At 33.3% G+C, this 26,215-nt stretch overlaps 2 protein-coding genes across 4 annotated transcripts in view; both read right to left on the reverse strand.

The window, feature by feature from the left end:
* The window catches only part of LOC129223058 (protein ABHD11-like), a 33,805-nt gene extending 30,649 nt beyond the window's left edge, over nucleotides 1-3,156 (reverse strand). Inside the window, exons 1-2 of one of the 2 annotated variants that reach the window (XM_054857633.1) lie at nucleotides 3,044-3,156; nucleotides 2,391-2,545 (exon numbers count right to left, since the gene is read on the reverse strand). In XM_054857633.1, the coding sequence (XP_054713608.1) occupies nucleotides 2,391-2,545; nucleotides 3,044-3,116 (228 nt within the window). In that variant the 5' untranslated portion in view covers nucleotides 3,117-3,156. Of the gene's footprint in view, nucleotides 1-2,390; nucleotides 2,549-3,043 lie in introns of both variants that reach the window. The other variant, XM_054857626.1, reaches the window with a different exon arrangement.
* Nucleotides 3,157-9,692: 6,536 nt separating this feature from the next.
* LOC129223085 (protein ABHD11-like) lies at nucleotides 9,693-25,515 on the reverse strand. 2 transcript variants are annotated; one of them, XM_054857654.1, is made up of 6 exons: nucleotides 25,359-25,515; nucleotides 20,487-20,671; nucleotides 16,584-16,757; nucleotides 14,171-14,356; nucleotides 12,489-12,685; nucleotides 9,693-9,993 (listed from the first exon to the last, which is right to left on the reverse strand). In XM_054857654.1, the coding sequence occupies exons 2-6, from the start codon at nucleotides 20,658-20,660 to the stop codon at nucleotides 9,837-9,839; spliced, it is 888 nt and encodes a 295-aa protein (XP_054713629.1). In that variant the 5' UTR covers nucleotides 20,661-20,671; nucleotides 25,359-25,515; the 3' UTR covers nucleotides 9,693-9,836. The 2 variants fall into 2 exon arrangements, with proteins under 2 accessions (XP_054713629.1, XP_054713634.1); XM_054857659.1 differs by having other exon boundaries at nucleotides 25,355-25,478.
* Between the last annotated feature and the right edge of the window lie 700 nt (nucleotides 25,516-26,215).

The following is a 26,215-nucleotide window of genomic DNA, read 5'->3' on the forward strand; positions in this document are numbered from 1 at the left end:
CAAGAGCGTTTTTCTCGAAACTTTAAAGAATCTACTTGCATCCCTTTGCTTCTAACTGCCTCATATGCTACAAGCACAACATAACATTTAAACAAATAACTACAATACACCGAGTCGTGAACAGTGGTGTAGTCCGAAAAAAGGACGATATTAAATTTCGAAGGAACTATTGTTAATTTCATTATTTGTCCATGGTTCAAAATTAAAAGTTCTGAGCAATGGAGGGATGTTACCCTTGAATCCCTCCTCTTAACCACACCCTACTCCTGGGAAAAGGTTGAGATCACAGAATCATTATCTTTCGATCATGGCAATCGTTCTACCCACAGTTCCAGGATTGTCACTCTCCAGGTAGGGAAGGCTGCTACTCGGTGTAAGGATTACATAACTCACTATAGTTGCGTTGCCCATCATTGCACGGTCAACTTCGAAAATAAAAATCGTGTCAAATGACGCATATTCAACCATCAGTCTTAAATAAAAGGAAAAAAAGAGAGCAATTTTATGACTCAAAGTTTAAATTTGTACCCCATTGAATTTTTTTGAGATTCATTGAATTTTTTTTATTTTTGGCAAACACTCTCCATGTGTGAAGGGGGGGACGCCTTCACTCAGAAGGGAGAAAGCCCTCCTAAGTGAATTCCTGAGCACCAAAAGACCCCTCTAGCAAATTTGAGATCCCACGTAAACTGCGGATTTGTATGAAAAAACATTCTGTGTATAAAAACTTGAGGTTCAAAGGACCTCTGTGCCAAATTTGGAATATATCCGAAGTAAACAGTGAACGCACACCCATACACATACACTCACATACATTGCTCACTCCTTTCAAGAACATAATATTTTAAATAATATGGTTTTTGCAAGAGCTATTTTCAAAAAACAGATGTAAGTAAGATATTACGTATTAACACTATTTGTATATATCAACCATTGATTGAACTTTGTTTTATGCATATGGTATTTTTCAAGAAAATGCGGTGTTTCTTCTGTTTCATGAGGATGAAGTGTAAAAAGTGTAAGTATATTAAAAAGTTCCGTTTTATTTATGGCATTCTTCCACTAAATTTCAAAGATAATTGAAATATCTCAAAATATGTCATTATTGTTACTAACTGTTTTCCTTTCAATACCTACAAAAATGCAAATTCTGCGTTCTTGATTAAGACATAAGAATGAATAATGCTCTTTTTTTGTGCAATACTGTTTTCGGATTAAATAATATCATCTTTCGCTAAACGACACAGATGTTTCAATCCTAATGGATAAAGCACAACCCAAGATGTGAAATTCTTGTAAAGAATTAAGAAAATACTTGAAAATGCAAAAACGACATTTTCGTTCTCTAACTGCGAAATATTAAGTTATAGAAATGCAAGTCTTAAAGAAATATGCTACTCATTCATGGCTTTTCAAAAAAAGGCATAGCTCAAAATCGCAAAGTTTTGAGATATGACGTTTTTGAAAGGAGTGAGCGATATACCACTCCTTTCAACAGCGTCATATCGGAAAAAAAACATGATTTTTCCGAAGAGTGGTTTAAAAAACTAAAAGTAAGTAGTAAAACTATATTTCAAGCCATTGATTGAACTTTTTCCTACACATAAAATCTTTTTCAAGAATATCTGGTGTTTCTTCTCTGTTTCATGAAGAAGTGTAAAAAGTAAGTTTTAAAAAGTTGCGTTTCATTTAGGACATTCTTGCACTAAATTTCAAAGATACTATACAAAACACCTCAAAATATGTCATTATTGTTACTAATTGTTCTCTCCACAATGCCGACATAAACGCAAATAGTGCGCTCTTGATTAAAAAATAAGAATAAAGAATGCTCCTTTTTTGTGTGCGTAGAATGCTATTTTCGGAATAAATAATACCACCTTTCACTAGCGACCCAGATGGAATCAAGCACAACCCAAGACGTGACACTCTTGAAAAGAACATTCCGAGAATACTTGAAAATGTTAATACAACACTTTTGCTATCTAACGACGAAATATTAAGTGGTAGATGCTACTCTTTCATAGCATTGCATAACTCAAAATCGCTCATGTTTGATATAAGACGTTTTTGAAAGGAATGATATATGAGGCAGTGAGAAGCAAAGGGTTGCAAGGGGACATTTTAAAGTTTTGAGTAAAACGCGTTTAAAGATCATATCCTAGGTAGGCTTTCATTGAAATTTTTTCTAAATCAAGAGGGAGAGTTCTAAATCTAAGATAGAGGAGGTGTTCAAATACCATTTGTACTGGTTATCTCCAATATATATAAGATATCCAATCAATATAGCAATCTGTGTTAGTAGTAGGAATAATAATTTGCTCTTAGAATAAAGTTATCATAGCTTTGACACAGTTTACATATTTATGTACTTGCAGTTGTACACTTACCTTTCTGCCTGTTTCATTCGCTATAACTGGAGCGATGTGCTTCCATGATTCTTTGCTGTCAAATAGGCCATGAACTAAAATAATTGGAGGGAAATTTATACCTTCTTCAGTGGGAGGTGAATATACATCAAACGCCAATTTAATCGGAGATCTTTCTGCTAAAAGAAAAATACATAAATGTTTAGCATCAGTTTTAATAAAATTAGACGCATTGTGGGAGTAACATTTTTATGTACGGCCTTCTAAGGGTAATTTTACTAGCAATGTTTTGCTTTATCAGTCTGAGAGTTCTTTCATACACAAAACAGTTCAAAGGTTTCTTCTGGTTTTAATATTTTCTGTGAATACTCATACTAATTCTCATTGCGGTTATCATTCTCTTCAAACAATTTTCTGTGATATATTTATTTAGCATGTCCGTTTGCTTTGTCAGCATTTCTTGACTTTGAAGCAAATTTCATGCATTATTTTTAAGACTTTCAGTAAACTTAAAAATAAATGAATAAAATGTATTAAACGGACGAATTACACACAAAAGAAATCTACCTAAATTGAACGGTTGTTAAGCCAACATTGTAAGTTGAAACCGAATCCTGAATCCCCAAAATAGTTTAAACTTTAATAACAATATAAAATAACGTAGCTAAACTTACCTTCTACTGCTGCTAAATACACCAACCCAAAAGCAGCGCAAAAGATGGAAATTATATTTTCTAATTTGCCCATATTGTTTTCAGCTCCTCAATACTTACTCTTATTAAACTGCGTTTGAGATCTCTTACGAGGATAAATATATAACTGTTTCTTTTCGGGAAACATGTTATGCTTTTCCTTCATCAATAAAAATTACTGCTGATTTCTATTCTTTCAAAGTATATCATGTGCAAAATCTAAGACAAGAGATCCGCTAATGACCAGCAATTATGGATAAAACGTAAGAATTTAATCCTTTGCATAGAGATTGCATCAAAATTTCCTGAATCCAAATTTGCCTTTAATTGTGTGACAAAATATTGCAGTATTTTCGTGAATACAAAGAATAACAAAAACTAGGGGAGAATTGCAAAAAACAATTGTAGGGAAACACCCCCAGTAATTGGCAGGTCAAAAGTGATTGGCACTTCCAACAAAAATGGCCAAAAATAAGATTCGTATCCAATCTTTCAAAAGTAGAATGCTATATACCAACTGAATGTACATTTACTTTAAAGATTATAACTTCAATTCATGTTACGAAATGGTAGCAGTGCATAAGAAAAATAAAAAATTGTAACTTGTGTCAAAACAGCCATTTTTGTTGCAAAAAGCTTCTTCTCTGGTTTAAGTGAAGCATGTGTATCAATCCATTAAAATCTGAATTTTCGTTCTCAAAACTTTTGTTTAGTTGAAAGGTGTTATTTTGAGTGTGTAGAAATATATATTTTTTCCCTTTTCTGATTTTTGAAGTAATGGTGGATGCCATTTAGTGGTGCTTCAGTTTTGCTAGTCTCCAGTAATTAGCACCTGTGCCTATAAACACTAATGTGATGTGCAATATGTCACTAGTTTGATTTCTGATACTTTTGAAGCAACTATATTATATGGGTTCTACTATTAATTTGAATCCTACAGAATACCTATATCCTAACAGTCGCAGTTAAATTTTTAAGATAAACAATAGAAAACAAGTATGTTTGGCCATCAGTCAGATACTGCGACTGTAGAGAATAGGTTCATTTTTTACGGTCCCTTAGAATCATCGGGACAATGTTTCTTTTTTGGTGTAAACCGCTATAATTCGTGAAACCGAAATTGCAAGGGTGTCCCCCCCGTGCCCCCCCCCGTGAGGGCAAGGGCACACCCCTCTCAATATCGTAGAGCTCCCTTAAAAGCAAGAGACCCCCCCCCAAATGAGAATAATACCCCTAAATATTTTAATTGCCCAGTCTGGCCATGACCCCCCCCCCCCCCCCAGGTGGACGCCCCTAAAAACCCGACTAATAAAACAGCAATAATCTCGGTATTTTTTTTCCGCAACACTCCAATTTTATTTTTATTTCTCTAAAATACTTTTTCAACGTCAAGTGTGTAATTTAACATTAATTTATGTAAAATTACTTACCTTAAATTAACTTCAATTATGTTTCTTATGATAACAAAATTTGTATGCAACCTAAAAGTGAAAAATGAAGTGATTTTCCAGTTCTATTAACATGTGCCAATCACTGAATCACAAGGTGTCCTACACTGGGGTATCACGTGCCAATCACTGGTGATTTTGTTAACTTTTTATGTATATATTTTTATAAAAATATCAATTCAAATATTTTTGATTTTAGTGATTTAAATAGATGCACAGATGTGCATTCTTTAATACAAAAATATTTGCAAGTGAATATTTTCTTCTAAGTATAGAGAAAACAGAGGTAAGTTTAAGGACAAACTCTGAAAGTGCGAATTACTGGGGTCGTTACCCTATGCCTTTTTTAACGATTAATAATACAGGGATAACCACGACGAGGTTAATGACTCAGACTGCCAATTCAAGGGGGGGGGGCTTTTTAGTTTTTGAACTTTTTTTGGGCAGTCCTTGAACTTGGGAGGTGTGCAGTGTCCGCCGCGGCATTTGGGAAGGAATCGTTGGGAGGTCATTCCAGGGTATCACCGATCTGGGAGGACTGGCACCCTTAAGTAGTGTGACCTTCATTAAACACTATTTTGCAACTACGTTCTCCATAAAAATTTAGGTGCACCAATGCAAAGGTAAAAATCATATTGTTACAGATTAACTCAGGTGTGCCATCGTCCTTGAATGATATAAGCGTCCAGTGGCGGATTTACGGTGTCGCGAAACGACCAATTTTGAGAGGACCCTACTAACATGAAGGAACAGAAGAGGATTCGAAAAATGCACATAAGTATTTTAGATAGTTCCGGCATTGGCTAAGTAACATCCAAAACTCATGGCAACGTTCCCCCAAACCTATAAATCCGCCATCTTGTGGCACACCAGAGCAATATCACTTTCGTTTAACACTCCTTTCTCCATAAAAAAAATTGGTGTCTTACTGCGAACAAAAAAACCAAAATCTTACAGTAATTCAAGGAAGTCATAGAGCTTGGAAGATGAGCACCCCAGAAAAATGTAACCTTCTTTAAACGCTACTTTTCAACAACATTACTCAAAAAAATAAATAAATAAATAAATAAAATAAAATGAAAAAAAATAAATAAATAAACGCACAACTGCGAAAATATGAACCACAATCCAAGTAGCGCACGCAACGTTTAAACGTTTCATAAACGTCTTCAAATGGTTGTCATAACGTTAACAACCATAACGCTAACAACCATTTTACAACGTTTTTAAAACAAAGTATGTTACCTGGAAGAGTTAAAAAATTATGTGCAATTTTCAATAACATTATGAGAGGAGCAAATAAAAATCTGTACGAATCTGTAATTTAATTTAAAGAAAAACGCATAATTATGTTATCATTTGAAAGCCAAGATTATAGAATACAGAAGTCATTAAATTAAAAAAAAAGTAATTCTTTTAAAATGAAGTAACTTCCTATCGAAGTAAATTTCATCATCCTTTAAACATTTCGGCAACTATTTACCAAAACAAAACAAAGTATTTCTATATTGTAATAACAAATCGTTGTGAATATAAACACAACTGAGGTTTTCATTTTTTTTTATGCAATAATGGTTCTTAGTATATTGCCGCAAAAATTGAATCTTTTGCTCAAAAATGCTAAAACGATTTTGACGGAAAACGATTATGGTTTTATAGTACCTTTCGTGATCTGTAGCACTGTTTTTTAAAAATCAATGTGAGTCCTTAAGAGTAGAACTTGAAAAGGAAAAAATCGCTTGAAAGAAATAAAGAGAAATTTCTAAAATTTCTATCACGATCAAGTGCTTAAATATTTTTTTAATTTAAATGATTTATGAGGAAGATATCAAATGGGGAGATGTTAGTTTTTTTACAATAACAGATAAGCACAAAATGCCCACATAGGAAACACTAGGTATTGATCATGAAAATTGGAAAATTGAAAAATTTGCGGATGTCAAGAAGAGTAATAGCATCTTTCCCTTGTCTCTGATGAATTAATATATTTACCTATACGTGGGTGCGTTTCTCCGAGTCTTTCAATGTAGTATACTCGTTCATTGAGTTATACAAAATCAAATAAGCAATCTCAAGTTGGTATTGATTAGCACGGACGTAGCCAGAGGGGGTAGGGAGGGGCAAAAGCCCTTCCTTAGAAGAGAACTTTTGATTCCCACGCTTTTTTCCAAATATCACCAAAGATAATTTAACATTACAATTTTAGGGTTTCAATTTCGAAAAAAATCCAGGGGAGAGCCACATAAACGCTATTTCCGCCCTGATTTGAAAAAAATAGCATAAAATGTTTATTTTATTTATTTTCTTATTTTAGGGGGAGAGGAGGAATATAGTTTCAATCTCTTTCCGTGTCTCGTACTTGCGGGGGGGGGGGGGGGGTAAATAAAAACCACTAGCTTGACGCGCCTATGCTTGTCCCTCCCTGATAGGAATCTTGGCTACGCACATGTTGAGAAGATAAAATAAAAATTGAAAAGAAAATTGAAGACAAAAAAGTAAAAACATGTTTTTTCGTGAAAGTTACCCCCGGCTGTTTTTCATTCTGATTCGTATGAAAAGATCATATCCACAAAAGAACAAAAAGTTCCTCCACTCAAATAAACCAAAAAACTCAAAGAAAATCGAGATTGATATTTTGTGGCTGAAGATAGACCAATTTTTATGAATTAGGAGAAATAGTTTCAAAAACAGGTTTTTTTTTGAAAAAAATCATTTCAAATCACGTGCCAGTTTTTTATGTACGAAATGAGCACATGAAATAAAAAAGCAATATATGTAGGCTGTTCAATAAGTAATAAGACTAATTTTACTGCCGTGAAATCAGTCATGGAATGTTAATTCCTGTGGCATGAGAAATGTCTGTGGTCTGTACTATCAAAAGCTATCAGGAACATGAGTCTGCACGTACAGACTCATGTCCCTAAGTGTCAGGTGATTGAATTGAAGCCTGTTGGCGGGCGCCTTCAAAAATAAAACTAACTTAACTTCTGCGAAACCACTCATCGGAATGTTGATTTCTGTGGCATGAAAAATGTCTGTTGTCTGTATTAACAAAAGCTACCGATATCTGGCGGGTATATACTCATATTCGTGAGTATCACGTGATTGAATTGAAGCCTGTTGGCAGGCACCTACAAGACGCAGCCAGTTGACAGAATGGAAGCGTCGTAGGATCAAAGTTATGCGATTAAAGTTTGTTTTCCTCTGCAAAAATCAGCATCTGAGATCTTTGATAATGATACGTGAAGTTTTCAGCGATGAAGCAATGTTTAGAGTCAGTACTTTTTGCTGGCATAAAGCTTTTAAGGAAGGCAGGAAAATATGGAAGACATTGAACGTGAGGGACAACCTTCAACGTCCCTCACAAAGACAATGATTAACACGGCTGCTATTATTATCAAGTGGAATCTCACAATTATGTTACATCAGTGAGTTCTGACAGTTTCCTCAACATAAGAAACAGTTACGACGCAAACATATTGAAAGCAATAAAACATGTTTAAACTCTGCGGAGGCGGCTTTGAAATAGCTCTCACTAACGTAACGTTCGCAAAGTTTTTAAGAAGTGGATATAACGTTGGAGTAAATGCATTTAGTCCCGCAGAAGTTATTTTTAAATAAACCATGTAAATTATGAGGAATCAAAACGTTATGTATTTTTTATAATTTACTTATTGAACAGACCCCGTATAATTAAGTTATAATACTGAAAAGAAATAAGGACTTTCCCTTTATTCCTTTTGCTTAATTGTAATAGGAGCTGTCGAGTATCGCAGCATCCCCCTCCTAGGTGGTGTCCCTTTTAATAAATTGACTCTTATTAAATATTTCCATCCTAGAGAAAAACAGTAACAGCCCATAAGTGCCGGACCTACGTCATAGTATAAAGGGCCAAAATTTTTATGCGGAAGCACATCACAGGAGGTAAGAAAGAGTCGCTATTAGTTATATATAAGCTGAGTCGCGCTGGCTTTGGCAGGAAACAGGTAGCAAAGTTGCGTCAAAAACTTAGTCGTCAAGAACTGCCTAGTGACCTCGTCCTCCCCACCCGCCCTTCTCCGATTTGAACGAAATTTTATAGAGGTGCCGACATGCCTTTGAAACTCACCTATGCAAATTTTCAGCTTAAAAGACCTAAATCCTGAGGATCTAGGATCGATTAAGGAAAATGGCTCCAAAATGGCGGATCAGCTTCGTGAAACGAATTGCCATGTTATCACGGTTCCCCTATTGGAGGCCATTTTGGAGCCCCCTTTCTTTTTAGGTGTCCTAGGTCTTCATGATTTGTGTCTTGGAAGCTAAAACTTTGAATAGGTTAGTTTCAAAGGCATGTCTGCACCTCTCTAGAAAGTCCTTGAAATCGGAGATGTTTGGATCGGGACCGCCAGGTCACGTGACATGAAATAAATATATGATGTTTAATTTTTGTAGCAATTTTACGTGACTTTGCGACCTGCTTCCTGCTAAAGGCAGCGCGACTCTGCTTCACTAATAGCGAACCTTTCTTACTTGCTGTGATGCGCTTACGCAAAAAAAAAAGGGCCTTTATACTATGGCGTAGGTATGACACTCATGGGCTCTTGGAACAAAATCATTTGATCTAGAAGATTTCAAAATTCTGATGAAATTGCCCTTTATTCAGATAATGTTTCCCGAACAAAGTTAAAATATTTTTGTTCCCACAATCACTTAAAATTTGTTGATGTAATTATTTATATTGTTGTCGGTATTACTTAAAAGTCGATTCCATTTATATTTTCCCACTTTTTACTTAGTTATTATATTTTTTTCTATACGTAATTTTGAAAAATTTAAGAACTTGCTTTAATACCTTGCGTTGAACTGATTATGAGCTACAGCTGATGAAATCAATAGTTTTTAACTATATTTAACTTATATTTTTTTTGAAAAAATGAAATACATGAACGTACAAATATCGTCACCTCAGAGCAACAGTAGGTAATCTTAGTGTTATTTTCAGACTTGGATATTTTACTGTTGCCCTAAGACGACAATATGTTAGTATGAGACAGTTGTTCTGTTTTGTGTGAAGACATACATTTACATTTTATAACTTGTGACTGCTCATTAGTTATACGAAGTAGAAAAATAAATTAATTAAACGTTAAAAAAAATCTAGTCATCGTATTCCTTTTCTTTGGAAAAATGAAACACACCTCAAATAACGTTTTCTTATCGTATTTTTTATTCATTTATTTATTTTTAAGCGCTCATATTAACATCATTCAATCATTTAAACAAAAATAAATTGCAATTTGAAAGAAGTTATTTTTCTTATACAGTTAGGCGATATTATCCATGATTTCTTAGTATTTTGATTGAGGATTCACTCTTCCAGTTATAAATTTGGAAACTTCTGCTACAAACTGTTTCGGAAATTCATGATGAATCAAGTGATTGGCTCCTTCAAATCCCAGTTTTGTTGACTGTGGAAAAAATTGTGGAATCCGCTCATCTTTCTCACTAAAATAAAAGAAAATATTTTCATTTTCTTCCCATAACATGATGATTTTAATGCAATGATAATAAGTTTAAATCAAGGGTACCATTAGAATTAAAAATGTTGTAAGTTTTAACAAAACAGCATTATAAGTGCTCAAAAAGGACTAAGTATCCTCATATATAAAAAAAAAACGAATGATCGAGTAACGCTGACGTCATCAACAATGAAACTCGCGCCACGGCGTGATAATTTGATAGTATATTTTGGTAATGTTTTACTTGCAGGGAAATTCATTATTTTGACAAGGTTGAACTGGATCCGGTAACTTAACTGTTTTACTTATAAGACTCATTCCAGGAGAATTAAGAAACGAAAAAGCTGTCAACAATGAACGCTATCCACTGGAGTTTATGGTTAATCCACTAAAATTAGGGTTAAAATTTCAACTATCATAATATCATCAAACAGGCAGTTGCTTCGTTCAGTTAAATGTAGAAGCAATTTTCACACGTCATATCTTGAAGGGCAATTTTCTAGTTTTAAATAAATATCTTCTTAATTAAAGTCTCTGAAAGATGACACCAGGCAAAATTTGGTTATCCGTTCTCGAGATAGCATGACGCCAGTGCAAAGTTTGAAGATGATTTTGATAAATGAGTAGAACGCTACCTCTCCAATTGCAGATGATACAGTAAGCAATCTTTGATTGCTCAAAGAAATGTGAAAATAATTTGAATAATGATAGAAAAGTGTAACAGAAAGAAATTAGCTAATTTATTAAAGTTGTTTCTGAAACCAGCTCTTATTAATTTTCCTCTTTTTTACCACACGGTGCAACACCTTTTGACGTTTAAATTTTTCTTCGTCCTTTTGCAAACAGTCGGAAGAATTAATATTGGAATTTAAAAAGAAAGTTCATGATTAAAACGCACAAATTTATTTAGGTCATAAAATTATTAGGGTCTGTCGGGGTAATTTGGGTATATAAATGGCCTACTTTGAACTTTCCATTCCTGTAATAAACTTATATATACATTATACATATTTTTTCTTTTTCTCGTTTAAGCTTAACATTATGACTTTCCAGAGTAGTTTTCTACAAATTACATGTTAATAGACCCATTTGCATATAAATGGCAAGTTTCACTATACCCAAATTACCCCATGGATATGGGAATTTGGGTATAGTGATGGTTAAAGAGCAAAGAATGGTTTTAAAAACAATCTTACTCAATTTTTTCAAACTTAGGTTGAATGTAGGTACAATAGAAATAATGGAGTGGTATGAATACAATTTTTTTTTAAGTATTAAGATGAGTTTTAGACAGAAAATAGCACAATATGACAAACCGTTAATGGACGGAAAGTAGTTTTTTTGTTACAGAACATTTTAGCAAATTTAAACAACCTTCCAATTCATTTTTAGCATATATTACCTTGGGTAGTGAGGATGCACATACAAACATTTGTTTGAAATCCAAGGAAATTATTATTTGTCCTTCTGACTGGTAAAATGTGATGTATACCGAAATTACCTCATGATTTTAAATCATTAATTACATGAAAACTAATTATGTTAAATGTTTCAATTCAATGTCAAATTTAAGTAAACATATGTAATGTCTACATACCTAAATTTGAAAAACATAGAGTGGAAAGTTAATTAGAAGCACTATTTGGAAGTGGTTGGTTTGCATTGCATCGACTTCACCAAAAAGTTTAATTTATTTTTTATCAATTTCAAAAAGAGTGTCGGCGACATTTTTTCAGCATGTATTCATAGGTAAAAATTATGTTTATAACTGAATTTTTGTAATAGTATCAAATGAATAGGTTTTCATTTTATTCAATAAAAAATAACTTATACCCAAACTACCCCGACTACCCAAATTACCCCGACGGACCCTACTCAAAGTACTTACGTATTTAAAAGTTCACATAAACAAGGTTTTCTTTGTACCTGTAAGGTAAACACACCGGTAGTGGCCAGTGCTTCTATAGTGACCATGGGCGCCCATATGCAAAGTTGCAAGGCGGGAGGGGGGGGGGCTCAAATATTTTCCTCGTGGTTTACATGGATATCTTCCCCGTGGAAACTGATTTCAAGACAGATTTGAGTCATTAAAATTTGTCATTTTTAATAACTTATTCATTAATGACTGGAAAAAAAATGTTTTTACATTTTTGCAAAGAAAAAAGTACTAAAAGCAAGGAAGTTCTAATTTCAAAGGGAGGGCTCAAGCGCCCCCCCCCCCCTTGCCCCCTATATGGGCGCCCTTGATAGTGACCACTTCTAGGTTTATACTTGAAAATATAGGGTTCCAAGTCTCCCATTGGATTCAAAAGTGCATCAAACGTGCCTTTGGTAGGACCTCCTGCACGTTTGAGTCCATTGGGAGACCTAGAATCCTACTTTTTCAAATTTAAATTTTGAAGTGGCCACTACTGCTGTGTTTACCTTATGCATAAATACAGTTGTACTGAACTAGACTTATATGTATTAATAGGTCCTTACACTTTGAAAAATGATTTTGTTCCGTATAAAAATAATGCTTTTCCCGTATACGTTCCAGAGAGATTTTGCAGTATTTTATCTGTAGTTAGCATATCTTCAATAACATCCAGATTTGCTTTCCATAAGTAATTCTCGCCGTCTTTCTTCAGAGGGATCATTTCTAAATCAAATTCTCCTTTAGATGAAGGTATATTTTCCTAAAAGAAAGAATAAAGAAATACAGTATTATTGTTGTGGGTTGTACTATCCTACGCAAAACATTAAAATGTTTTTCTTTTTACTCCGGTCTTTCATTTTTAAAGAACAGTCATTTTAAATTTATTTTATAGCATTCTTCTTGTATCTGTTATCCGAAGTTTCACCAAAAGTTCTAAAGAACTACGTAAGTTGGATGTCATTTATTTTTTATTAATAAGCTACAAATCATGTAATTAGGCGAAGTGGTATACGCGAGATATGTTAGTCTCAATCTCTAAGATTTTACATTTGTTATGTTCGTTCTCTTATTTGTTTTTGCCATTCTCATAGAAATGAACTATGGGTTTAGAAAAGAACTACAAATAGTTTTGCCTTTTGAGGATAAAACTATTCGCAATTTCATAAGGTTTTTCAACTAAGCATTTATTACGTCATAGCAAGGCTATGCGTTCAAAAAAAAAAGAAAAAAAAACAGAATGACTTGAATTTTTTTTTAAAAAAATACCACGAACCTAAAAATAATTCACGAAAAAATTTAGATTTCTTATAAATAGGTTACAATGGCGTATCTCGGGGGCTAAAATTCGAGATATACCCCCTCAGCAACTCGGAAATTTTCCCTTTTGATTACAGAAAAGAACCAAAAACGACCATAGAAACCTCCAAAACTTCACTTTATCCTCGTCGAAATTATTTTCTGACCTAACTATATAGATTCTATACCTAAAAATAGGTAAATAAATAAAGGAGAGTACTTTAACTTTCTTTCATTTTCTTAAAAAATAAACTACTACAATTTTAGTCTTTTTGGGGTCCTTAAAAATAGAGGACCCATGGTCAGCAGCTTAATTCGTCAGTTTGTGGTAAATAAGCTCCGATTTATTTGTATAATACAATAGGAATTAAATTTCCATGCTTCGTTTTTTATTTAATTTATGGATGTACTAACTTAAACACATGTCACATATATTTCAATGTTAATATCTTAGAAATTTGAGCTCCTGTGCAAAAACTGATGTTATATTTGAACTTAGAGTACCAAATTCATTCAAAATCAGCTCCAAATACCAGTGCACCAAAGCAAATGTTTCCCTGTGTAATCGATGTCCCAAGCTATTATTTATTGCTGCATACATAAAAGTAAAATTAAAATATTAAGTGTCCCAAGTTAGGGAGGACGATTCCTAACTTGGATAATTCACTTTTTTTTAATGACATATCTACACATCTCTACCTTGTTCTGAGGAGAAGTATTGAAGCTCTTCCTATAAATAGAATATTTTGTTCAATTGGGAAACGGTAATATGATACTTAAGGTAAAAGTGCAAAACTGTCCCAAGTCTGAGCACTTGATTGTACACATTGTTCATGAAAAAATGTATCCATCTCAAATGAAATATCTAAATAATATCATTATGGAAGTAACATTTAAGAATAAAGTAGTAAAAGAAAAGTATATAATTTTCCTGGGTTTACAGACTTACTTCTGGCAATAAATCTTTTATAAACTGTACAATTGTTTTCTTTGCTGTGGTTTCATCAACCCCTTGTGGAATAACTTCAAGTGAGCTTCTTAAAACGTTTATTAGCTGTACTATTAATCTACTAGAGCGAGGCGTAAAATTACGAGGCGTCATGTCTTCGACGATTAACTTTTCCACATTTTCCGGCTGAAAAGAAGAAAAAAACAATTTAACTTTTTCATGATTAAAAACTTTAAACATCAATTAAAACTCATACGTATAGCAAAACAACTCAGTACCTTGAAAATAGATACTTTATAGCTGAAAATTTTCAGAGATATCATACTTCATACATTTTCTTTTTTTTTTTAATTTTTAGTTAGATATATACTTTGAAAATTCTTTCGATATTCATTATTTGTTTCTATGCCTTATTTATTTTTTCGGGAGATTTTCTAAAGGTTATTTTTTAAATAAAGAGAATCCATAAGTAACTATAGGAAATATAACATTGATAAAGGACAAATTAGCAACGTAACTGCCGTCACGTCTTTTTAGGTTTTAGCGAACTTTTCCTCTTTTCAGTAATATTCTGAACAAACATCGTTTCTTTTATTTTGAATTTTATTTATGTAAGAATGTATATAAGCTTTATTTAAATATAGAATCATAAACTGAGCAGAAGAGGTGGGGTACATTGTTTACCCTAGGTACCCTTACCTTGGTGTCTTCTAGATATGTTCACTAGTATTGTATATATCTAGAAGGCACCGCGACAGATCGTTATTGTTTCTCGTTTTAAAGTTGTTTGGGTCTTATTTCATCGAATTGATATATTATTTTTTACTTTTACGATACTCTATAAAAGTTTCAAGTTTTCTCGTTAAACGAAGAACATTCAAAGAGTGACCGGCTCTGATCAAAGTCTAAGTTACGTAATCAAGTCAACTTACACGTAACTGATTATATAATGGAATCACGGCATGAAAAACCGTGATGTCGATGTGTGCGTGTTAGTCCATGTATAGTAAAATTTTGAAGAAGGGAATTACATCACAACAAACTAACAATCACGCAAGGGAAAACGACGCTGTTGCAATTATTTCAAACTATTATTCATTCAAATAGTGATTTTTTCGTTGCATATATTGGCAAGAATTAGTTTAAAGGTAGTTATTTTCTGAAAAACATTTTCCATTTTTATTCTTTTAAGCAACAAAAGTTCACCATAAGATACTAACACAAATAACCATTGTTTTGACCGACTTTATATCAAAGCCTATTTCGTAAAAAACACTGATAACTCTTAATGATGACAATACATTTTGCAAAAGGAATGTAGTAATATTTCTCTCAGAAATTTTAGTGTCTTATAGTAAATATTACGTAAAAGCAATATACTTGCGTTAGACACTAACATTTGATCCAAAACTGACTAACAAATACATTGCTTTAGTTGAAATATGCACATTTTTTGAAATTTCAAGTCACTATGGTGAAATAAAACGGACATAGCTTATCTACTGTAAAGCAGCAATGCATTACATATAGCCTGCAACACATGCGGCCGGTCAAGTTTTTCGATCCAATCGAAAATGGTAAAATTAGCTTGGAATTGTCAGCCCAGAAATGTTTCTACAGAAGTTCTGTTTTCTGAAGAACCTCAACTAAACGTTAATCACATCTGGTTTCTCTTGATCTTTCTAAATTGGTTTAAGGAATGAGAAAATTTCGCCGATTGTTGTACCTAAAAAGAATGTCTTGCCTAATGTCCTTCTCTTTAGTTACCGTTACCACATGAGCAAAAACAAAATGCACCTAAGAACCCTAATAATCGATATTTTAATATCGATAATATGGTGTAAAGTTTGAAAAGTTATTTTACCTTTTTATAGAAGTGCCAAGAAAATTGTTGACTTTTTAAGAGTCTATCTTTAAGACATGTTGACCGCGATTCTTCTGATCCCAGGCACTTTCATGGTAATTTTGACGGATTGAAAAAAGAACTCGGAGCCGTTTTCAGCGCAAAATGTTAAACTTTGGGCAACTCTTACAGCAATACTTCTGAAAGGGGAAACAATATTGAAAACGTCTACTGAGTAAAAGTTAATTTACCTCAAAATGTTATGTATGTGTTAGAAGTTATTCATTCAGATCCGTTTTATATTGTCAATAGTTGATATAAGTTCAAAAGACAAAATTATTGTTGTTAAAGAACATGTAAAACATTTTGAACACTAAAGAACATTTTCGCAAACTTGAAAAAGTTGCAATCAGTTTAAGTTCCACTTTAGATAATTCCCTTAATCAATTAGGAAATATTCTACAACAACTTTTAACGGAAAAGGAGCTGCTCAAAACTATTTGTCCAAGTAAAAGGGTTTTATATTATTTTAAGAAGAAAAACTCGTAAGGAATTATAATTAATATTTACTTTCTTTAGTGCTAGGGTTAATGCCGTTCGTCCTCCCATACTGTGTCCAATAAGAATGGCCTTGGAAATGCATTGTTGATCCATGAATTCATCTAGATCGTCTGCTAAAACATCAAAATCAAATCTATCGTCCCAGGGACTGTCACCGTGATTTCTTGCATCAATAGCATAAACCTAGAGCGAATGAAACTGAATAGTTTAAAGCATAAAAAATTAAAATAATTATAATAATACTAATAGCCAGTATTAGACAAAAAATGTAAAATATTAGGCGCTGGGAAATATTTTAGAGGTCAGATAAATTATTTCTCAGAGTTAATTGGAAACTTCAGTGCGACATGGCTTGTCTTGACATCATTTTTGTGATATACAACTTAACCAATTTTTCAAAAACGATTAGGTTGATAAAACTAAATAACAATACTAATAATAATGAAATTTAAATTCGTTTCTGACAAATTAAAAGTTATCGCGATCAAGAATTTCAACCAGGATTTCCAAACTCTAATCAGCACGAACTCATATGGATGCACGGACACATGTGTCTGCTGAATTTCGATCGATTTCATGCAGGTAGATTTTAAGTTAAAGTAGCCATACCCCACACCTGTGCAGATACGCACCGAGACACTCACAAACAGACAGACATTTTCAAACGACGGTTAAAATGGAATCAGCATACCTTAAAATGTGTAAATCTGTTGAAATACGAAAAATTTCACATATCCAATGCTACTGTACATCACATTATAACTTCATTGCACGTTTTATTATATTTGAAACTTAATCACTTTAAACTACTATTACGTAAAACCTTGATTTTCTCCAATACTGTTTTATTTTAATTTTTATATTTTGAATAGTATTTGCTTCTTTTGTAAAATCCACGTGTGGTTGGTTCCTATTCCTTTCGGTTTTGAACTAAATGTTAAGGGAATGGCAACATGTTTGGGACATACGTTACTTTGCAGCGTCGTAATGCTGTAATAAGGATCTGCGTAACTGTCACAATGATGCCTGGTTAGGTTTGCCCCAATTATAGGTAATGATGTCCTGTATCTAGATCCATTTATAAATTTACTTTCGCGTTATTTCTGACAGAGTTTGAACTTTCCAATTTAATACCAATCTTAATGAAATGCTGATCAGAAAACTTAACATGTATACTAGGTTATCACTTTAAAGAAGTCAGTGGCTCTGTTTTTTTGCAATGAAAAAAGATAAAAAGGTACATAGGTCTCCCTTTTCCTTCCGCTTTACACCATCTACTTTAATCTTTAATCTTACGACAAATAGCGCTCATTTATGATTTAGTGCAAATCTGCCAATTATGAAAATATGCTGCCACTTAAGTAATACAATCGAAATTCAAAATAATAGAATACTCATCTCGTTTCAGAAAAAAGGTTAATCTAACAAAACATAAACAAAAATCGGCATTCAAATGAACGAGAGGCCTTTCGTAGGCTTTAAAGTGCGCATAATATTTCATCTATACTTAATTGAAATTAATTTTAAAGAAAATAATGGTTTGTTTATAGTATAAAAATTAGAATGTTAGAAAAGAGAAAAAAAATCTAGCAGAAAAAATATTAATACTTTGTCCCTTCACCTACGTACATAACATAACTAAGTAGGTTTAGTTTTAAACACTTTCTCGTTTTCTTAAATTAGTGTTCAACTCAGAATTTAATGCTTTAGGTAGTAGTTTATAGGAGACTCCAACTTCAAATGGTTATTGAAAATTAAGAGATCGTATACATTTAGCAAGGTATTAAAATAATTCATCGTACAGTAATTAAAATCTGTTTATTTTATAATTAGGAAATCGTATGTAAGTATTATTAAAAATTTATTATTAAAAATTATTGAAAAATTATTTTTTACTTTTTAGTTCCTCTTTGTTTTTTGAAGTCGGTACTTTTTTTATTTGAAAATAATTTATATGTTATAAAGATATACTGAAGATCTATATGATAGAGTAAACCACGGCACGTTTACGCATTGGACACGTTTAAGCAGAGCCCTTTTTTCAAAACGAATTATAGCTGGAGAGTCAACAGTCATAACATATTGATGCTTCTCCCTAGCAAATATCCTTCCAAGTTTTTGAGCGTCAGTTGAGCTTCAGTCTAGCATGCAGAAAGAATAATCTGTTTTTTACCAAATCGAGTAAATTTTGAGTTGAACGTTTTGAAGCTTATTGTGAATAAAAAATACTTAGTTAAGAAAGAACAAATATATAAAAATTAGTAGAATTTGATCTTTTTTGAGAATTGTATTTGTATGAACTGAAATGTTATTAACTTTTTTTGCAAGTTAAAACTAAATCCAAACTTGGCGACGGGGCAAGTTTATGCGTTGACGTCTGAGCACCTTTACGCGCGTTCTTATTATATCTTACTTCTAAACGTGCCCTGACGCTTTTTTCGCTCCGAACTGTCTAAAAACTGTTTAGTATTTTCAGACTATTTAGTTTTGAAACTCACCATTTAATTTTTAATTCAGTTACAAATTCGTATCTTATAGCTTACAACAATGTAATGCTGTCTTCATGCCCGTTCAACTTTTACTTTATACACTTTTCTGTCTGTAATAAATTTGCTTTATTTTAACGATGGTAAGACATTATGTTCAAAACACTAACAGAACCACGTTAGGTGTCAAAATAAGTATGCGAAAACGTGCCCCTACGTGCCCCGTGTCCGGGGCAAGTTTATGCAACCGACTTGGACAGAAAAATATTTTTTTTTTTAACGCGTAAAAACACAAACTCAGTAACAAATGAATATACCAATTTTGACTCCATTAACTGCTTCATAAAACCGCAATGTCTAAAATTTCCTAAGTTAAAACATAAAATTTAGGAAATTCATTGAAAAAAATCCGCGTAAACGTGCCTTAGTCTACCCTACTTGAGAAATGTAAACGTTGTTTTAGATCAGCTCTCCGGTTCCAGCAGCACTCATGCTTCATGCATCCTCATACCATAACAGATGTCAAAAATTTGACAGAGCATCTACACTCGCAGGTATTTCGTCTTTCTCGCAGGTATTGTTTTTTAAACGCCAAACCTAAGCATCCCCCCACCTTTTCTTTATAAGATACTTGAAATAAAGATTCATTACTGAATAAAACGTTTCAACATTTTTTTTACCCCCAATGAGCTTTTCTTTGCAACCAGAAAACATTGCACAAACAATGTCTGTTTCATGTTCATCTTTGGTTTCATTTTGGGCTTCCGCCATTGAAACTCCTGTTAACGCAATCTCGTCTAAAAAGGATAATTTACTATAAATACCAACACTTATTGAAATAAATAACTTTTTTAAAACGACTATTTTGAACGATTCACTTTTTATGCGTTCATCTCTGGAAGTTGTTACAAGCACTTTACCACATTTATTTCGGTTACGTGTTTTGTTAGTTGGCTGGTTCTTCTATATTCCTTTAAAATCTTCAAAACCGCAAATTGCGAAACATTCATTTTAAACAGCAATACGATGCACGATTTTGTTATTTCAACAAATATCGTTTCGACGACCCATTTTCGGCAAAAATAAAACTGTGAGTTTAATATTCAACTTTGCTGAATTTATTATTCTAGTTCTTTGATTCATGTATACAAATCAACACATTTTTTAACGGTTCTTAAATACCGACAAAGTTATTGAAAATAGTTTTGCCACTTCCTGTCTAACATGCGTCCTCCTTTTTAATTTGTGTGTGTTCCGTTTTTAAGTTTGTTTACAATTTTTGTTTAGAATCTTTTGATATTCTGTTATTTTGAATTTGGATTGTGATTAAATGAAACTTATATTATTATTAATTTTTTTTTTCTGTCTTGGAAAATGTTTTTTGAGTTAAATAAGGACATTTCAATAAAATATTCAAGAAACTTACCTTTCTTCCTGTGTTATTTGCGAGTTTCGAAGCCACATATTTCCATGTTTTCCGAGAGTCTAGCATTCCGTGTAGAAGAAGCACTGGAGAGAGATTGTAATCTTTGCCACCAAGTGGTGATATTGTTTCATAAGCAAGTTTCATTGCTTCTGGGAGTCTCAGAAGTATTTTCATAGACAAAAATCCTGGGGAACAAATTTTTTTTTTTTTTTTTTTTGTCAGTTTAAGTACAACAGGGAGAGATATATACAGGGTGTTTCAATCAACTCTTTCAGAACTCCTAAGAGGGGCAGTGTGCATCCTGACGACTCGAAATCATTAAGCAATGCGAGGTCGGAAATGTTTTCCTGAAGCGGTGATGTACACAGAAGCACCATGAAGAAAAGAGACCGTAAATGAAAAAACTCTACAGTAATACATGTAAAAAAGCAAAAGGTACATAGGTCCAAGGAAAAAATTTGAAGTTTTTTCAACCGACCACAATGCACACTTCACGTCTTTGGCGCATAAGAATCTGAACAGTCTGGAATACTCAAGCTTAAATTTCTCGCATCGGGGAAGCATTTCGGACCCCACATTGTTATATGATTTCGAGTCATCACGATACACCCTGTACGCTGTTGGTTAAGAAGTTTAGTTCTGCTCGAAATACCATCGAGTTTTAAACATCACATACCGGTGACGAATTTGCGAAAGGTAATTTTAGGGGAATTTTAGGCAAGTTGAAACTCTGGAAAAATTGTACAATTTGAAGCTTGGTGAATCAGGAAATAACAGAATACAGAACCTTACAGAATACAGAAATATCACTCTTGAACTGTTTCTACGGATATAAAATGCTTCCAGATGGACTCGAACTTGGAACAAATCAATCAAAAAACCTGTCATTTAGGCAAATTGGTTTGCATTTTTTAGTTCCTCAGTTTAACTCTTACAGAACCCAGAAATAATATACCCAGACTGTGTTTGAGTCTTTTTTTTTCTTTAGAAGTTCGGGGCCGTCTGGGTTATTGTTATTATTATTTAATAACCGTCCAAAGAGCGCGATTTCTGCACTCTGTAAGAGCTAAAATAAGAAACTAAGATAATCATAAGGTTCCTAAAGAGTGGATTTTTTGATTGACTTTTTACAAAGTCACTAACTCCGCAGTAGCTAAACCGCAAATGGCCTGGCAAACTCTAAATTCCAGATTCACTAAAGCTCAAATTGTCCATTTTTCCAGTTTTAACTTACCTAAAATACCTTCTCCAAATTCGTCACCAGCTCTTGGACTAATATGTCATAGCACATTTGCAAAAAATGCAAAGATTCCGATAAAAGCAAAACTGTTTAGTTTATTTTAATGTTAGCATTCGCAATTGTACATTATAAAGTAACTAGTATGTTGTGGCCATCACAAAATTTTCTTCTACATCTTTCTTATAATTCTGATCCCTCCCCATCCTTGACGAGGAAGCAATATTCCTAACAAAAACAAAATTACACCATGAAAAAACTTGATGACCATCCCAATGTCTGAATTATCGCAAAATCAAAGCAAAGAGCGAAAATTGAAAGTTATTTTAAAAGACTTGCTTGAATTGCAAATATTTTATTTGTTAACAAACATAAGATGGTAACAGTAAAAATTTTTAAATCATTTTGAGATGATATTTCCGATCATTACCATACAATTAAAATCACGAGAAATACGCAGACGACAGTTTATTACGATTTATCTTTCTTATTGTTGCATTAATAAAGCTATTTTATTTCACAAAAAAAAAAAAAAAAAAATCAGCACCTCTTGGAGCGATTGGCGCCAAACTTGAACCAACGCCTATTTACAAATGGATTCACATTTATTCTAAACTTCATCCAGAACGTTGCATTACTTCTTGAGATATGGCACACACAATGGAAAAAAAAAGAACGTTCGATTGCGCCACCCCCTTTTTAGCTGTTGACACCAAAATAAAATCAGCTCTTATACCCTCTAAGGGCTACTTGTCGATAAATTTTTGTTTTATTCCGTTCGTTATTTCTTGAGATCAGCAGTCACAATTGACGACAAAAAAACGTTCTATAACTCAACCCCCGTTTGAGCTATTGACACCAAAATTGAATCAACACCTACTCCCAGTAGAAGCAATATATGGACCAAATTTTGTTTGATTCCGCCAGTTACTTCCTGGGTAATAGCAGGCACGAATAACTCAAGAAACGTCCCATTGCTGCCCCCCCCCCTTCGAGGAATTCGCGCCAAAAACCAATGGGCACAAGTTCACATAGGTACACATAAGTGTACCGAATTTCGTTCGATTTCATGCGGTAGTTTTTGCTGTAGAGCGGCCACAAAAAATGGTCACACACATACGTGACACATACGGACGAACACACACACAGAGAGAGAGACAGACAGACATTTTCCAAAAATGGTCGAAATGGACTCGGCACACCTCAAAACGTTCGAATCCGTCAAAATTCGAAATTCGAAAAGTTGCACGAATCCAATACTTTCTTCTATATATTAGATACAGAAGAAAGTAAAAACAAAGGGGAAAAAAACAAAGAATAAAAAAAATAATAATAACATTTAATAAACAATTAGTGAATATCAAACAGCTTGTTGCGGCATCCAGAGACTGTAGTTTCACACTTATTAGTGATTATCAGTCTAGAATACCCATTGCAGAACTGGAGGTAGTAAACCACTCATTAAAGCAGAGGACCTTCACAATAATTTAGTATATCAGCAAGAAACTAGTCTCTGGATGTCTTAGAGAATTATATGATCCTTTCATGAAGTTCGTCCTTGATAAGATTCTCAGCTTCTTATTAAATGAAGTATTCAAAAAAAAAAAAAAAAGCATTTAGTTGCATAATTTCCTCTCAGATTTCTTTTTTTCTTCAGCTTCCAAAATATGTACGGACTGACCAAAAGTTATGACGAATAGATAGATAAAAAGAGAGTTTCACCTGCCCTTCTGCCTTCTACCCAGCAGAATGTTTGATTTGGAAAGTTTCGTCTTCTAACAAAATCATGGAAACCTGCGCAAAGGCCACCAAAGAGCAATGGCGCACCCGCTAAGGTGCTACCTAGCCCGCCGCCCCCCCCCCACACACACACACCAGAACAAAACCCTCAAAAAAAAAAAGTCCAAGACACTGGAGCTCGCTATTGGGGGGGGGGGGGGCACGGCGCAGACTGCGTCACTAATTTTAGGGAGTGTTTAGGGTGATTCAAACGTCACTTCTAGGACGATTAGAGTTTTTTTAAAACAATTATGTATGTATACCAAATAACGAATAATTTACGGCTAAAAGTTAAAAATTTGTTAATCTTATAAAAATACTTTACAAAAATGATTTGATAAGCAAAAACACGTTTTCTTAATTTTTTTTTTCAATGAAGTAGCTTCCACATGTGGGACAAGCGTTTGGACATCAGTTTCAGATTTCTCCATTCTCGTAAAAATTACTCCAAATCTATTGTACTCTTATGCAGCTGCTATTTTTTAAACATAAAATTCCGTTACTTGCTATTCATTTTTACTATTATGTAGCATGTAAAAAAGAGGCTCACTTTGCGAGTCAAAGTTTAAATTTCAAGAGCCGGAGTCGGAGTCAGATTGATTTGGCATCAGGGGCCCTAAAATTATAGAAGTCGGAGTAGGCAGTTGGTCATTTCCCACGGAATCCGCAGCCGTGGTAAAAACAAGTACACTTTGAATTCATTTCATTTTGATTCAGTCACATTTATCTCTGACTTGTGACAATGTTAAGTCTACGAAGTATGGTATTTCGATTTTTATCAATATTTTTTTTAGTTTTTCTTAAAACCGAAAATTGAGAAAATAGTCAGAATCTGCACATTTTTTTGATACCAAAAATAGTTTTTTCTCGTTTTAAGTTACTTTCCTAAAACTGCTCGAAAATATCTAGAAGACGTTAATGTTCAGATCATAATGATTATTTTTTATACTACCATTTTTTCAAACATTTTTTTTTCTTTCATAATTTCGACAAGAGATATAGTTAATGTTTTATTTCTAAGAGACGTTTTATTTTTCTCCACTTTCTTCCTTTTCCTGAAATAATTTCTAAATGTCATCCGATTCCTTTGACTCAACGTTCATATTATTGTTAATACAATTGCATTATGTTAATTAGACATAAAAAATTAAAAAGATAAGGGTATAGCCTATGGTCGGCAGGCTAATTTTGAAGCAGTTTTAATTTAATTTTTTTAAAATTATTAGTATACATTAGTTATTATAATCGGATTGTACACATATACAAGTTATTGGGAGGGGGGGAGCACCCAGATCGACAGTCGAACATTTTCCCCATCTCAAAAATCTGCTTTCTAATTTTTTAACTTTCAATATGTATTTAATTATTTTATTATTTTTTGTTTTGTTTCCCAAACGAAGCTTTCGTTGATTTGAAACATCGACATCAAAGTCGTGATGTACCTATCATTCTAAAAGCTATCTATCGATTAATTCTTGAGGCGAATAAAGTGCAAAACATTTGTAAAACGTTTTTTTATAAAAGATAATATTTTGCTTACGAAGGAAATAACTTCGTATATGATACAAAATATCGCTATGCGTGCGCTAAGCTGCCAAATATTGTACCCTTACTTTATTTGGCAGTTAACATGAGTAACTGGCTGACTGCTTCTCTCATTACTAAGCAGCGTCCTTTCGCCGTGGGCGGTTGTGGAAGAAAGATATCGCGTAAACGAAATAAAATCTCGTTAAAACCCATTTTCCTCCTGCTGTAAACTAGCAAGCTAAACAAAATATCTTCGCAGTTCGCGTTTTCATTTTTGGATTAAATTCAAAATTAAGTAGTGTTTATAAAAAGAAAATGGACTTACGTACTTCACAGCAAAAACTGGTGAAAACTAGTTGATAGAGGAAGTCATGGGTGGGGGAAAACTACACGCATGTTGATATGAGCTGAAGTAACCTCAAGGATTTTGAGCCGCCAATCAAGTTTTGATATCTAGCTTATTTGGCGATTGTTTTCTTCTGCTCTTTCGCTTTACTCTCTGAATGAGGGGTTTGGAGAGAAATCCTTCAATCTCGAACCAGTCTAAAGAATAGGAGAAAACGTGAGCACTTTATTATATTTGCAGAAGATTTTATACTTAATAAATTTCTGTTGATTGAAAAACCTTCATAAAATCGCCTGAAAAGAAGATTCATTAAATCAAAAAAAAAAAAAAAAAATAATAATAAATAAATAAATAAAAATAAAAAGCTCTGTGTATTTCCAATTAATTCTACCAGCTCGACTGACGTACTGCGTTTGGGGCGCAGTTGCAACCGGCAAAATATTTTCCTTGAGAACTAAAAAAGCAGCATATGATTTTTGCTTTTGCAATTCAACTACTTTTTTATGTACAATGGACGCCGGTTAATTGAATCAGTGGTGAATTGAATTAGCCTCTTTATTGAATCAGCCACTTTATCGAACCAAAATTAATTGAGCAAAATGATTTGTGTGAGCGGCGGTCTAATGTAACATGTATCGTTTTAATTTTGACGCAGGAGAATGACTATTTCCTGAAATAAAATGTATTTTTAATCTTGTTTCCCGTAAAAAAAAAAAAAAAAAAAAAAAAAATGCAAAAGTGCAATGATAGGGACTGGCAAACACTTCAGTAAAAAGATTTCAAGACGAATGAAATTATGGGAAAAATAAATTAATTCATTGCTTACCTAGTTTTTATGGT

This window comes from Uloborus diversus, chromosome 1, assembly GCF_026930045.1.
Source record: "Uloborus diversus isolate 005 chromosome 1, Udiv.v.3.1, whole genome shotgun sequence".
NCBI classification, from domain to species: domain Eukaryota; kingdom Metazoa; phylum Arthropoda; class Arachnida; order Araneae; family Uloboridae; genus Uloborus; species Uloborus diversus.